Below are 15,781 nucleotides of genomic sequence, written 5' to 3'. Positions count from 1 at the left end.
CCACCAGCTTAGGATAAATCAACAGACTGCAATGGCTGCTAAAAAGCCTGAAACAGTCTGGTGTTGTACAACCAGACACCAAAGCTGAGACCTGAGGAGGTGATGGTCTTACTGGTTTCAATAAATAAGTAGCACTGTGGTCAGCTCTTGACACCATGCTGGAGGAATTAAGCCACTTTAGTCTGAAGAAATAAATGCCTTTGTGTTTCTGCAGAGCTCTAGTGTAGGACAGGGAACAAACTCAAGCCAGAGTCAGTGGGCAGGGAGATCATAATAGTAGGAGTAATAGACAACATTTACTGAGTGCTTACCATGGCTGTGTTCTAAGCACTTCACATGCATTAACTCATTCAGTCTTTACAAAAACGCTGTGAGGCAGGTACAACTATTATTATCATTATTATTTTGAGATATTAAATACTTTGCTCTTGGGAGGCTGAAGAGGGGAGATCACAAGGTCAGGAGTTAGAGACCAGGCTGGCCAATATGGTGAAACCCCATCTCTACTAAAAATAGAAAAATTAGCCGGGCGCGGTAGCGGGTGCCTGTAGTGCCAGCTACTCAGGAGGCTGAAGCAGGAGAATTGCTTGAACCTGGAACCTGGGCGGTGGAGGTTGCAGTGAGCTGAGATCACGCCACTGCACTCCAGCCTGGGCAAAAGAGCAAGACTCCATCTCAAAAAAAAAAAAAAAAAGTTTGCTCAAGATTAGACAGGTGGGAAGTGAGGGAGGCAGCCTTCAAAGTCAGGCTGTTAGATCCTAGAATCTATGAGCTTATCCTCAAGATTAGACTGAGAGCTAAATGTACTGAGAGATTCGTTTGTGCCAGGCATGCTAATTCTCACAATAATCCCATGAGGTGAAATCTGCTATTATCCTGATTTTACAGATAAGGAAATCTAGACTTAGAGAAAGTAAGTGACTTACCCAAAGTCACACAGCCAGGAGAGAAGGGATCAAGAGTTGAAACTCAGACAGAGGAATTTCAAACCTACACTCAGACCCCAGTTATATTGCCCTCCTGGAACTGCAGGGAGACACATGTTAGCTTTTTAGAGGAAAATTTGCAACAAAGATTAGCATGGGCAAAACATCTGCAGTAAAGAATGGGTGGGGCCTAAAATTGGTGAGCTCCCATTGCAGGCGGCATTCAATCGGAGACTGGCCGTCCACCTGTATGTAGTGGGGTCCTCCACTGATCTGGAACAGCAGTTCTCAAAGTGTGGCTCCCGGATGAGCAGCAGCATCATGATCTGGGAACCTGTTTAAAAGGCAAGCACTCAGGCCTCACCCCAGACCCACGGAATCAGAAGGTCTGTGGATGGGGCCCAGCAATCCGCATCTTAACGGGTGCTTTGGGTGATTCTGGCACATGCTAATATTTGAGAACTAGAGGCCTAGAATGACCCCTGGGGTTCTTTTCAGCCTAGATTATTTGATTCTTCACCATAGACAGGAAATGTGATGCCTGGAGCCCTGGAAAGTCCTTGGCTCCCTGCTCCTGCTTTTCCGCCCAATTGGGCAGCTTTTTGGAATAGCATATTTCAGTTCTGCAAAGCAGATGCAGAAAGGCTTTGCAGAAGTCTCCCTCATTCCCATATTTAAAGAGCTCATCTCTGCAGTTGTTCTGAGAACTCTATAAACCCCCTTTCATCGGCAGCCTGTCTGCATCAGTCCCTTTAATAGCGCAAGACCTAATCGTCTCCTACGGATTGGAACCCTCTTAATACAAACCAGAATCTTAGCTCCTTCTTGCTGCTTTTCCCCTCTCTGCTATCCTTAACTACCATTCAGCATGGCACCAAAGGATTTGGAGTTGTAGCCACCACTCCCCCTGGATCTCACTCCATCTCATTATCTCCGATCTGTACGATCACCATGGGGACTTTCTCCTCCCTGCCTTTTGCCTCTGTCCTCATTACCTGGTGTCTCCTAGGAGAGCCAAAGTGTCTATCCCCTAGGGTCTCCAGCCTCAGACCCTGTCTAGTCTCCAGTGGCCTGCCCAGGAGGCGAGATGGTACTCCCCATCTCAGAAGGGCTGATCAAGACTCTCTGGACCAGCCCCTTAAGGACATCCCATAATCAGGGTCTTCCCAGCTCTGAACATAGGCAAAATGCATTTTAATCAAAATGCTGCAAAATAATGGGCCAGGCAGTGTCTGGGAGCTGACATTAGGAGCATCCAAGGAAGGGTACCTCTCCTGCTCCCTAGCACAGTGGGTAACTGGTAAAGACTGCTAGGCCCACCAACTCCAGTGCAGAGCCCATGGGTATGTGAGCAATGGGCAGATGCCATGTACGAGGCTGCATGGAGTATGGGGCACTAGGGGTTAGCACAAAGCCAAGGGCACACGAGATGCAGACAGCCTCAGAGCTCAGAGTCAGTGGAGATGTGGCCCCACCCTTGGGGAACTCTCTTTTTTCCTCCTAAAATTTATTAAGCATCAGGCACTATGCAAAGAGCTTTACATACCTTATCTCCTTTAATCCTCACAACAACCCTATGCAGACAGTACTGTAAGGGTCAACCACAAGATTTTTGTAGGTCAACAACAGCTGCACATGGTTCAACCTAACGTTAATACTTCTATTTTATAGATGAGGAAATGGAAGCTCAGAGGTGTGGTGACTTCCCCAAGGTCACACAGCAAGTACACATTGGACTCACGTTCAAAAATAGATCCACCACATTTCATCAGACCCAAGACATGCCATTCTTTCTTAGAGTGCCAAGAAAGAAAAAATTCTGCAAGTAAACTTAGACATGACATGTGAGACACGAGTTGATGTCAGAGATATGAAAATGTGAAAAAAAAATCCCATCTTAGAATCAATGAAATATATTAGTGACTCCAAAAAAATCATTCTGCTTCTTGGAAGTGATGGGGGAGAGATGGCCTGAGACACCCTTGAGAAGCTCCTTGTCTAGTCAGGGAGGCACGACACACATGCATTAGAGAAAGCCTAGACACCCACTCGCCCCCAGATAACCACGGCCAAGGTCAATACTATTAGTAAACAAGGTGTAAAGGTCAAAGGAAGCAAAGTGAAGGACCTGGGCAGCTAAGCTGTGAAGAAGGAGAGGCAGTGTGGACCCTGGAGGTGATTTCCAAAGGAAATAAAACAAAGAAAGGAAGGGCAGAGGGCTCTGGGGGCATGGCTGCTATGAAACATGGCTATGAGAGACAAAAGAAAATCTGAACAACCTGTCGTCCTCAAACCCAGTCTCCTGGCCCTCAATTTGGTGTCATCTCTCCAAATCATGCTCAATTAGGATTTGTCTCTGGAGCACAAAGAGAAGTAGGAGGAAAAGTATACTCCAGAAGCAAATTCAGATGCTGGGCCAGGGCCAGGATTTAAGGAGGCACCCACTCTCATGGTCCGTCATGCAAGCAAAGGGTCCTCATTTGAGGGCCTCCTTAGAGTTGGCTCCCTGGAGGCCTCCCTAGCATCACCCTACTCCCAGACCTGTGCACAGACTCCTCCAAGGGCAAAAAGAAATGCTCAACTGTGGACAGCACGTAAGCTTTTTTGAAAAGACATCACACCTATTTAACCCAATGGGCAGTATCATCCCCATTTTACAGATGGGGAAATGGAGGCCCTAGAAAGTAACATAACCCTTCTGACCGTGCCTGTCCCAAACCTGTCACCTTCGTAGTGACTTTGCGCAGTGCATCTTCCCCCTACTTCCAGAACAGCTCAGTGCCTGGCAGCTACCATTATCCCAGGCTCCCCTGTCCCCCTGGGAGAAGGAACACCGCAGACAGAGAAGGGTAAGTCTGGGTTTGCCTTTGCCTTTGCTCTTGCAGATGGAATGGTGGATTAGGAAGGCTCTCGCATCCAAGTCCCCACACCCAAACCACGGTGTCTGTGACACAGCAACACATAATCCAGGACCCAGCGGCAGCAGGCCCTATTTAGAAAGTCAGGATGTGACTCTTGCTTAAAAATAAAACGACCATAAAACCTATTAGCCTTGAAGGGATGTTGGCAAGAAGGAACAGGACTGAGGAAGGAAAAGGGAAGTGAGGGAAGGAAGGAATAACAAAGACAGCTAATTCTCTAATCACCTTCTCTTTCCAGGTCACTGGGTGAGGAGGATGGGGGGTGAAGGAGACACAGACACGAGGCCTTTGGGCTTCCTCAAGGCTTTGACAATGTCTTTGAGGACAGCCTGGTGGTTCCAATGGGGACATGTAGACTATAGACCCCAGAACAGTGGGATCCCTGTAGGTGAACTGACCTCACCCAAGGGTGAATCCGTCCTTTATTTAGGGCTTAGATTAAAGCCTTGAGCAGAATCCAGAAGCCAGGACAATGTGGGAGGTAGTAAGTGGAAGGATGTGTGTTGGTGGGAAGGCTGGGAAAGGCCATCCACACCTGTGCCCTGGAGGCGGCGAATCTGCCACACAGCTCATCAGCAAGGCCAGTCCGACACTGAAAACTAGGACTGGTGGAATTCAGCATGGTAGAGCCCAGATGGCCATCCTCCCAGAGCAGGACCAACACAGCCCAGCCAGTGAGACCTCACTCAGCAAACAGAACGGAGAGTGGGGGCAAGGGCACTGCATTCAGCCCCTTTAGAAACCATTTCTTGCCACCTCCAGACGGCAAAGCCAGCTAAAAGCACAGGATCCAGAGGCAGGCAGACCATACTTCTTATCCTACTTCTACCACTCACTGGCTGCGTGATCTTGGGCAAGTGACTTCACCAAGCTTAGTTCCCTCACCTGTAAAATGGAATACAGGGATGCCTGTAGGTGGTGAAGGCTACCCAGTATGAAGAGAAAAACCCTATGGCTCCATTTATTGAGCACTTACTATTTACCCACACTATGAGTCATTGTTTGAAAAGCATTTGGCACAGTGCTTAGTGGCTAATAATTGCACAATAAATCGGGGCCATCGTATTGTTGTCATTGCTGTTTCATTATTCTGATTTTGCTCCAGACCCAGGTGGGGCCCCAGGCAGAAGACACTGCGGTGGCCGTCTCAGCACAGGCACACTGCCCTCTGGTGCTGCTGCTGGAGAATCAGCACCTGGGAGAAGAGCGACTCCAGGAATCAAGCCCAGGGCCAAGACGCCAGCCCCATCTGCATCAGCTCTATTTCCATACCAGGCAGGCCCTTGGTGCATCTGTCTTCCCAGAGCTGCAGCCCTACCACACCGGCCTCTGGAGGACAAGCGAGTGCCTGCTGGGTGCTAGCCTCAACAAGGGCCCTGCTCTTGCAACATCGGTCCTCTCTGTTGCCAGGCGGGGAGTGCGGAGCCCTCCAGTTCCTCTGCGCGCTGCCCAGTGGAGTGAAGCATCCGCTCTCTCAGTTCCCTCTGGAAGGTTCTGAGCAAGCAAGGGAAGCCAGGCTGCAGCTGCGGGAGGAAGAGACAGGGGAAGCTGCTGTGGCAGGTAGAGGAGGCGCCACCGCAGCAGACCAGAAACACAGTCCCAGTCACTGAGATCAAACAGGTCTCCTGCTAAAAGAAACCCTTTCACGAAGCAGGCCTATAGTCTGTGCTGCGTATGGCCTTATACTTCTCTCAAGAGGAGCGATAGTTCCACAGCCCACGGGGGCATCTGTGCTTCCTCCCTCATGGAGGGGACTGTTTCCTGGAGCAGGGACAGAGTACCTGTGGGACCGTGGGGATTCGGGAAGGCTCACAGGCCCTACAAAGGATCCTAAAAGCAGCTAGGTAGCTTGTATTCCTGGAGGTGTTGGGGATAAAGAGCCACCCCACAAAGCCCTTTCAAAACAACACATGAGCTGGACTTCTGAGGTCAGCCATCCTGCTGGCTACAGGAGGATGCAGGTGACCTTGAAAGAGCCTAGTGAGGCCAGGGTGCCTGGGCTCACCTTGCATAAACCACCTCTAAAGACCCTAGGTCATCCTGACATCAAAAGACTGTTTAGTGCAATGCGAGGCAGGCATCAGGAAAAAAATTAAACTCCAGTTGAGAAGCAGGAAAGCTGGGGCTGACAGCAGCCGCTGGGCTGAAAAGTGGAGGTAGAAATTCCTCAAGTTAGTGATCTCTAAGGCCCCGCGGGCCACTCCCAGGTCTTGTCTGAAGCTATTTACTTCCAGGGGGGAAAACCCTATTGATCTTCATTCAGCGGCTGTCTGCTCCTACAAGGCGGCGATGTTTCAGCGCATCACCAGTCACTGCAAGAAATTTCTCATTGTTTTACACACAGCGGCTCCCAAACTCAAGAGATGAATGTTTAGGATAATTTGGGTGAACCGATCAGAAGAGTTACAGATGGGGCCGGTTTGGGAACTCTGAGGGAGGGGGCGTCTCTCCCGGGGGATCGGCCGCGTTGCTTGCTGGGCCCCTGTACATTCACGAAACTCAGGACCTTGCAGCTCAGTTCTGCTCTATCTGTAGATGCTCAGAGTCCAGAGCTGGGCCAACCCTTCCCTCTCCCCACCCCCCACACACCTGCTTTATGTCTCTGCAGTCATTTGGCTTCAAACCTCCCCACTGGCTGGCTGGAGATCGCCACCAACCACTTCAGCTCCTCAACACACAGAAGAGCTGGCCAGGCTTCCCCAGCTGCTGCTACCACTGTCTAGTTCCCTTTTCAAATTCCAGGCTGGCCCTCAATCCTACATATGCCGGTAACATGAGGGGAGACCTAACCATGAAACCTACAGTAGCATAACAGTGCCCACCAGGCTGCACTAAAGGGAACTTTGAAACCACAGAACATACCAACCATTAAGGCCAACCAAATAGTTTACAGATGGAGAAACTGAGGCCTGGGGTTCCAGGGAGAGGTGTGATTTGATGAAAATGGCCCAACAAACTGGTGGCAGATGCAGCAGAAAACCAGACCTCCTGGCTCCAAGTCCAGCAGCCCCTCCACTACAGCTTTGGGGTCAGGCCACCTGGAAATTCAGGTCCTCGCAGGAGGTCACTCAAGCCTGTTTGGCTGAGAGAATCTATGCATTAAACTGCCTTCCATGAGTTAAGACTGGGATTCATCCAAACAATAATAACGATGATAATAATAATAAAATGCCAAACAATATGCCTTGAAAACCTTCAATGAACAACATTTGATAATCATACACAGAATACATCTTCCACATATTCACATAAAATAATCAATGATCATTTTTTCCCGCAGACTACAATCCAATTATTCTCTCTCCCTTGCTCTCTCCCTCACTGTCTTTTGTTACTTGCAAACCATCCAAGCAATCAATGCCTTGACCTCTCCTTCTGATAGACACAATTACAAAAAGACAGAGCAATGCAATTCATCTATTCAAGACAGATTGTTTGAACACTGTGTCACACTGCTGAGCTATCCATCTCCTTGTCTAAGAGGAAATTTCAGCCCCCAAAAGAGGCACAAAGAGAGGGGGCGGGTACGATGCTCCCCAGCCCAGAGAGCCCCTCTCACACCTGCAGGAAAGCCCTCTCCGGGCTGATACTCGGCAACGCCTGGCTGCTGGAGAAGGATTCAGCTCCAAGCTCAGCCAGCTGAGGCGCCAGTCTTGAGAACCAGAAGCACCTAGCACACTCCAGAGGGCCTCAATTCTTATAGCCCCAGCCAGAGCCCTGAGATCCCAGGGATGGCAGAGATGGGAAAAGGGAGATGGCACCTGGCCCAGCCAAGGCGGTGTGTTTGGGTTTTAGCATGATATTCTCATTCTCTCTCTCTCGCTCTCGCTCTTTCTGTCCATGACCACTGTAGCTCCCTGGCTCCAGCTGGGGTTCGAGCAGGGGCTCAGAAGGACAGAAGCTCAGCTCCCCAGGAGGCTCCAGAGAAGCCCAGAAGCCTCAGAGGCCTCCCATCCTCCGCCCAAACTGGCACAGCTCTGGCGGTCACGTTTGGCGCAGGCACAACACCCCAGTCCATGGGCTGAGAATCAAATGGGGCAGGGCTCTTGGATATAAATGGCCTGGGCTGACACGCTAATTAATCCTGGGGCTTAATACGAAGAAGATTAGAAGAGAGGAGGGCTCTGCCATCCGTTAATTGCATTATTACACGCTGAACCCAAGAAAGGGCGGGTAGGCTTGGGGATGCTCTTCCTAAGGGCTGGGAGGAACTCCCTAACCCATTCAATTTCACAGTAAGGATACATCATCCTGCGCCTTCCCAGCTTATCCCTCTGAGGCTGCCCTCACCGTAGCCTGTCTTTCTGGGCCTCCAAAGACTTCCCTTCCTGAGGCTGGGCTGGGAGCACACCCACCCCACCCCTATGAAGGAAGGACCAAGGAAGAGGGAGCTGCAATCCGTGCGATGGGCAGATAGCGTCTTCTCAGTCTCCCCACCTTTTTCCCCAAGGACACTCTACGACGCAGGCCCCCAAAAAAGCAGAGGGGAGGAGACAGGGAATAAAGGAAGCGCTGGTCCATTACTGGCGGGGGTGGGGGGGGCTTCTGCCCCTGGAATGGTGCCAAGTTGGGCTCGGGGCAGGCAAAGGCACAGAGATAGAAGACATTTCGGTTGTCAGGAGCAGCCTGGGCTGCAAATGGTTAAGTCTGACCATAAGGGCTGTCCCCAGAGTCCCCTCCCGTGCCTGGCCTCATCTGCCTCCGGTGCCTGCCGGTGTTTGCCTGCCAGGGTCCTGGGCATGGACCGAAAGATCTCAGCGTGGGCAGAGCCGAGGACTGTGCTCTGCCCCATCCAGACAGGAGTTCAAGAGGGTCCGGTCCCCGGGCGGCCGCCTGGGAGGAGACCCATCCTCTGGGTTTCTGACCGCCTCCTAGGAAAATCTGAAGTACGGAAACCAAGCCCGACACCGGTTCCGGCACCTCTTTCACGTCGCTGACGGCCCAAGGTCCGCCCTGGAGAAGAGCTGCAGAGGAGGAGGGTGGCCCTGGCTCGGCGGAGTCTGGCTTGCCTCGTGCCAGGCGCTGGTGCTGGCGCCGAGTGAACCCAGGCGGCCCAGGTCTCCGGCCTGGCGGCGGGCGCAGGGCCCTCGGTGATGCAGGCTCCGTCGTAGCCCAGCCAGGCCCAGCCCTGTCGGTCACCGGCCCGGGACACGCGCAGCGCTCAGGCCCGCAGGGTGCCTTGGGCGGCCACAACAAAGTTAAAGCCCGGAGTAAGAGTCTCGGGCGAGAAGAGACGCGGAGAAGCCGGAGCCTCGAAAAGCCGCGCGCAGCCCCGCCAGCCGCCGCCAGCTGCGGAGGAATTTGGGCTAACTTTAAAAACCGCTGGCGTCCCTGGGCCGCCCGCCCGGGCCGCGCTGGCCGGCCTCCGTGGTCCCTTCCCTCTACCTGCGCTGCCCCGGGCGGAGAGAGGCCTTGGCCCCAGGGACCAGCTGCAGCGGGCAGCAGGGGCCTGCTCCCTCTACCCCCGCCCCATTTGCACGGGGCTGAACCGGTGCCACCGAGGCCAAGGGCGACCACCGGGAGAGAAGACCGGCTGTCCTCGTCATGCGAATCTGTGCCCTGCGACCTCGCCGCAGCCGCTCGAGCTATGCCCGAGGTGGGGACGAGGGGCCCGCGGGGAGTGAGGTGAGCAGAGGAGATAAGTTGGCGCCTTCCCCAGGGTCCCCACTCTGCGGAGAAGCCAGATCGCAGAACTCGGTAGGCTGCGGTTCATGCTGGCAGTCGCCGCGAAATGCGCCCGCGACTCGGGATCGCACTGGAAACCTTCGCCACACTCTGCCAGGTCTGACCTACCAGGAGCGCGCCAAGGGCCCCTCGCCGCTGCGGCCCGGCGGCCTCCTCCCCAATAAGTAAGGCCCGTGACCCCGACTCTGGAACTTTGTCCTCACAGGGACGAGCTCCTGGTGGTCTCCGGCTCAGCAGCCCGGAGAGAGGTTAGGAAAATCTCTCAGGAACGCGTTCGGAGGCCCCCCATTCCCGCCCCCGCCCGGGCGCACGTTGATCCCCGGCTCCAGAGAGCCCTTACCGATCCGGATGACGTGGGGCATCCCGCGCGAGTCCGGGATCCAGAAGGCGCACACGAGGAGCCCGGCCCAGTATTCCCAAACCAGACTCCGGAGGCGCCGCCAGGGAGCGGTCATCGTTGGGCGCCGCCGAGCGTGCCCGGGGCGCGGCCGTGGCGGGCTCCCTGGGGCGGCAGCTCTAGGCGCGGGCGCGCAGCAGCCCCGAAGGCGCCGCCTGGCCCAGCCGCCCGGCTCCCGAGCGCCGCTGCGAGTGGGGGGCGCCCCGCGGCGCGGCGCACATCTTACTGGGGGGCCGCCCCGCCTGCGCCCGCCCCGCCTGGCTGCCGCCCACGAGCTGCCCGCGAGCGAGGCTCCTGGGCTCCGCCCGGGCTCTGCTCGGACTCGGCTCCGGCTCCGACTCCGACTCGCGTCGGCTTGGCTCCCGCGCGGGCTCCCACCTGCCCCGGCTGCCGGGCGCTGGCGGGCTGGCTGCACGCGTCTCCGGCCGCTCCTCCTCCAGCCGCCGCCGATGCTATCGCCCGGGCTCGCACAAAGCCCCGGAGTGGAGTTGCACGCGCGCACACTCTCCCTCCCAACCCCCTCCCCCGCGCCCTGCCTCCCGCCTCCCGCGCCGCCCGCGCTCCCTCCGCGCACTCCCCCGCGCACACACACTTCACATTCACACCCGCCGAGGCACACACTCGCGCGCTCACACCTGCGCGGGGAGCGGGGAAGGGGACCCTGGCCCCAGCGTGCGGGGACGTCCGGAGAACGAGGACTCTCCTCGCTTCCCAGACGTCCCCATCCGCCCCGCCGGCCCCAGTCCCTTCGACTGCGAGGGCACCGAGCCCGGGAGCCCGGCGTGGAGCGCGAGAGCTGGCACCGCGAGCTGGGAAACGGCGGCAGCCCAGCGGCCGGACCAGCTGGAGGAGACGCGCCCGCTGGAGCAGCCAGACCGGGAGCCCGCCGTCTGCGGAGTCTGGCCTCGCGGCTCCCACGCAGCGGGCGCTGGCTGGAGGGCGGCGGCAGCGGGAGATTGACCCGGGAACTGGCTTCCCTCCCCAACCCCATCCCTCCTGGAAGCAGAGTTGGGGCTGGGGGTTCGGAGAGGCAGAATTCAGAGAATTGTCTACGCTGGGCCAGGGGAGCTTCGGGAGTTGGTAGAGGTGGGAGAGCCCAAGCCAGACCCCCTACTGTGGGAAGCTGGACTTGACCCGTGCGCCGGTCCCGGGGCTGCGGAGGAGGAAGACCGCTCACCCCGCAGATATAGCGGGGGGGGGGGGCATGTGCGCGGGACCCGCTCCCTCTCAGCCCTCTCCCGGAACTGTGCAGGAGGGGGTGGTGCTCCCTCTCTCATTCTCCTAAGAAAGAATAAAGAGAAACTAATTTGTCGTGGGATGGAGTAGGATCCATGGGGGAACAAGCTAAAGGGGTTAAAAAGAAAAACAACGTTGTTTATTAGCAATAATAAATTTTTTTTCAAGTGGCGCTGGGTGTCGAGGGAAGGGAAGGGCTGTGGAGCGAGGCTGGAGCAGGAGGCTGCGAATTACGCAGTTAGGCGAGTTTAATGACCTTTTTGACAGAGACAAAGCGGTGCCGATACAGTAGATAAATAAACGGATCTGTCACCGGGCAGCGGCTAGGCTGTGTGTGAATTTATTTTTCTCATTTAAATAATTTGATCCATTCTATCATTTCCAATCTCTCCCATTTGCCAGCTGTCTGGTAAGAGCATGGCCCCCAACATCTGAAGAGCAAATCTTTAATTTTCTTACAAATATACTATGAGGCGAGCTCTCACCCGCCTGTTAATTTCTCTCTTTTTCCCCTCCCTGTCTGGGTGCAGGGGCCCGTGGCATTGTGTGGGGATGTGAATATCGCAGTGTGGCCAATCCTGCCAATTAGGAGGGGACGCCCTCCCACCTGAGGTGGAGGCCACTGTGGCTGTGGGAGGAGAGACTCCCTGGGCTCCTCATAAAATAACACAGAGGAGTGTGCCCGTCCTGAGGACATCCTCGAAAATCCAGCAAACAAACGGAGGTTACCAGTGTCTGTCTCTGCCAAAGTTGGGCCTCCCTCGCCCTGGAGCAGGAGCGGCTGGTTTCCCAAGCAGCCACTGGAAAATGTTGCCCGAGGGATCAGAGGGAAGGACACCCAGACCAAAGCTAGGGAAGCAGCAGCTGCCACCTCTTGAATAAAAAGTAAGGGCTCCAGTGGGCACCATTAGGGAGGAAGTGCAGGAGAGGGGAGCAGAGGGCCAGGCCTCCAGGTTATAGCTGGGGGAGCCCCTTCCTTGAGGACGCACACCTGTCCCCATCGCCTGCCTATCAGCTTCTGCAATTGGTTTGGTTGCCCCAGGGAACCAAAAGGCCTAATTGTTCTCTAAGGAAGAAAATTCTGAAAGGGATCTGAACTTGAGGCAAAGGACACAGGGCTAAAACGGCATTGCCCAAGGCTGGTTTGGGGACAGGCAAGGGGAGTGCCTGGATGCTAATTCTGCCTGGGTTGTCCTGCAGGCAGCCTGCAAGTGGCTTGGCAAAGAAACAGAAGAAGTGGAAAGGTAGAGGTGTGGCTCCCAGGAGGGAGTAGATCCAAGGCCAGAGGAAGGGAGGGATAAGGGGAGGGGAGCAGGAGGAGAAGCAGCAGCCTCCAAAAAAGCTAGCATGAAAGTGGTGCTAGAAACGCGAAGGGAGGAAGGCAGAGGGGGATGCTGAGGCCCCCAGAAGGTGAGAGTGTGGCTCTGTCACCTGCGAGCCCCCTCGGCGCCCCAGGGAAGCAGCACAGGCTGGGCCTGCTCCTCCTGCATCCCAGGGTGGGCGGGAGTTACCCAGCACACTGCGGATCGAGGCTTTTTTCTGCTGCCACGTAGAGCTTCCCAGCTGCAGAGGCTGTGGGGCCCAGTCACTGGACTTGGAAGACAGCTGGAACCCTGGGGCCAGAGGGAAGCTGCCATCCCCAGCCTGGGACTGGGCCTTTTTCTTGGCCTGGCTGTGAGCCATTTTGTAACACAGAGGTTTCCCCAAAACTAACAGCAGCGTGTTCCCTCCCGGTCTAGGGGAGGGTGGGATGCATTGCAAGAAGAGAAACGACAGCAACAATTCCCATAATGACCCCTAGTATTCATTACATGTTTTTATGTTTCAGACAATATACTCACTAACTTACACACATCACTTCACCTCTTCCTCTCCACACCCACTGCAATAGGATCTTTGTTTAAAATAACAAATCCATTTTACAGATGAAGACTGAGCCTCAGAGGGGTTAAGTAGGAGATACAAAGTCACACCGCTGGTATGTGACCTTTCTTTCTTCCCTCCATTCCCCTTCCCTCCCTCTCCTCCCCTCTCCCTCCCTTCCTACCTACCTCCCTCCCTCCCTTCTTCCTTCCCTCCCTCCCTCTCTTCCTTCTTTCTTCTAAAACCTATTGGGCATCATCATTTGCCAGGCACTGTGGGTGAGATGTCAAGGTTCACATATAGGCTCAGCCAACTACTGAGCTCATAGGATTAACCCTGTCCTCTACCACCTGGGCTGAGTAGGGGACAAGCTGTAGGGGCCAATTCTCATCACTCCTGCGGAGCCCCACTGGGGCAGCTGCCTCCTGTGGAAGGCTAAGAGCAGAATACGCAGACACTCTACCAGGGCAGATCGGGGAGCCCGGTCATCCCTAACTCATGAAGAGAGACCTGCAGCCCTCTCTGCCAGCGGCATGACATGCCTCTCCAGGTTGCCTCGACACCAGCAGGCACCAGGGCTGGCACTATCTCCAGCCGCATCTCCTCCGGGCATTGGGAGCCGCCAATCCTGGCTTTTTGCATTGTTGGTAAACAAGTCTACCCACCAGCCAGGCCTCGGCTCCCTGCTCCCCCACGAGGCAGCCAGCGCCGGATTTATGAGGCCTCCAAACCTCATTCAGACTAATGCAGCTTTTCATTCCCAAATAAAAGGGGCCGCTGTCTGAAAGGACAAGTGCTCCCGCATTTCATTAACATCCCTGAAAACGGCTGAGCTGGCCCGAGTTGCTGCCAGTGAGATTCATGTCTCCCACTGGCTCACAGGTGGGGGGTGAGGGTAGGATTCCCAGGAAGAAACCTGAGACTGCCAGCACCTCCCTGGCCTCCTCCCCCCACCCCTCCCCAGCTACTTCGGGTGACGGACGGGCGGGGCCCCCAGTGGTGGCCGATTGTGCTCTTTGGGGGAGTCCCCTGTGTGTGTGTTTTGTTTAGACTGATCCACTCTGGCTCTCAATCCCCCCACAATCGCAGTGAGCGATGAGGCCCTGGGCTCGAGTTACCGAGATTCATGATCTCTGCTTCCCTGGGAAACCACGGAGTAGACGCGTGCAGTGGCTGAGTGCGGATTCCTAGGACTTGAGTGCCCTCTGCCGAGGCCTGCCTACCTTCAGCTCCCTTCCTGCTACCCAGTAGGCAGGCTGCTGGCGGTGGCTGGACGCTGAAGCCATGGGGCTTCAGCCACTCCCCTAAATGTCCTACCATGGGGCCAGGCTACTCCACAAGCCTGCACCCGGGGTGCCTTGGTGGGAATGGGGGAGTGATTCCCTTGCCTCATCTCACCCCAGAGTGGGGCCATGATGAGAGGAAGGCAGCTGCCAGCCCTTACCTGATCTTTGTCAACTGCCGGAGCAGGGAGGGAAGAGAAGAGGCGTTCCCCGTTGCCTACTCTGTTGCACAGTGTTCTCTCAATGGCAAAGTGTGTGCTCACCATAAAAGTCATGCCCCAGCCCTCTGCAGGACACCGTGACCTGCCTTCTGGCTCAGGTACCCTTTCATCACCCTGGAGCTTTTGTCCCTCATCCCAGTCCCAAGGAAACAGCATAGCCAGGCTGCCACCTGAGCAAGCAATAAGCCCAGCAAAGGTTGCATCACCTTAGATTTTTGTCAACAGTCAGCCGAGCTCATTCTCACTGAAGTCAATTCCTGCGTTTATTGTCAGCTTAACCCGCTGCTGTGAGTTATTTCTCAGCAGTGAGGGATACAGGTAGACAAGCCACCGGAGATATGTTATTTTACTGACACCTGCGGTTCAATAGTCCGGGTGCGGTTCTGGTGGAGGAGTAAAGGATACACAGCAACCCCATTTGTATCTATACATAATGGAACAGAAGCTGATGGGCTGGAAGCAGAGGGGGTTGTGCTGCTCTGTGAGGAGCAGGGTGGGGGGAATTATGCACAGAGAACCAGCACCTCCTTGCCTCCCAGGTTCTGGCAACAGGCTCCCTTTCCTCAGCACCATGGGTGGGGACCAAAGTGGCTTCTCACTCACTCACTCATTCATCCATTCCCTAATTAATTTATTCATGTACTCATTCATTCCATCACATCCATTCACTCATTCATCTGTTTATAGGATCATCCATTTATTTTCATACACTCAATCACTCACTTGTTCATTTACTCAGTCCCTTACCCATTCATCTACTCACCATTCAGTCAGTCATTCTCTGATTAATTCTTCCAATCCCTCAATGACCCACTCATTCACTTATTCATCCATTAATTTTGCTTAATTATTGGCTCACTTGCTCCCTCACGCATTTTCTTACTTACATTCATCTGCTTACTTATTATTCACTCATCCATTCATTCATTGACTTAGCCATCTATTCTTTCTTCAGTCATCCAGTAGTTCATTCATTCATTTACTTTCAGTCCTCTGCTCGGTCACCCACTCACTTATTTACTCACACACTCATCCATTCACTTGCTCAGTCACTCTGTCCCTCATGCACTGCCTCTTCACCACACCCAGCAAAGACACCTGTCTGCTTCTCCTGTCCTCAGTCACTTTGGGGGCTGAGCCTCAGACACTGCTGCTCCCGCCAGCCACCAGGTGACCTGGCTTCTTCAGAGCCCCACCCTCATATCCTCCACTTTATGATGAAATTCAGCAAACTTCAAGATTCTGCCAA

At 54.6% G+C, this 15,781-nt stretch overlaps 1 protein-coding gene across 1 annotated transcript in view; it reads right to left on the bottom strand.

Annotated features, from left to right (window-relative positions):
* Positions 1–10,400, bottom strand: part of LOC105494730 (glutamate ionotropic receptor kainate type subunit 3) — a 239,479-nt gene extending 229,079 nt beyond the window's left edge. The window contains exon 1 of the mRNA XM_011763465.3: positions 9,873–10,400. Within this exon, the coding sequence (XP_011761767.1) occupies positions 9,873–9,987 (115 nt within the window). The 5' untranslated portion in view covers positions 9,988–10,400. The remainder of the gene's footprint in view (positions 1–9,872) is intronic.
* Positions 10,401–15,781: the final 5,381 nt, after the last annotated feature.

This window comes from Macaca nemestrina, chromosome 1 (assembly GCF_043159975.1).
Source record: "Macaca nemestrina isolate mMacNem1 chromosome 1, mMacNem.hap1, whole genome shotgun sequence".
Taxonomy (NCBI): Eukaryota; Metazoa; Chordata; class Mammalia; order Primates; family Cercopithecidae; genus Macaca; species Macaca nemestrina.
This window is presented reverse-complemented; position numbering and strand designations above follow the sequence as displayed.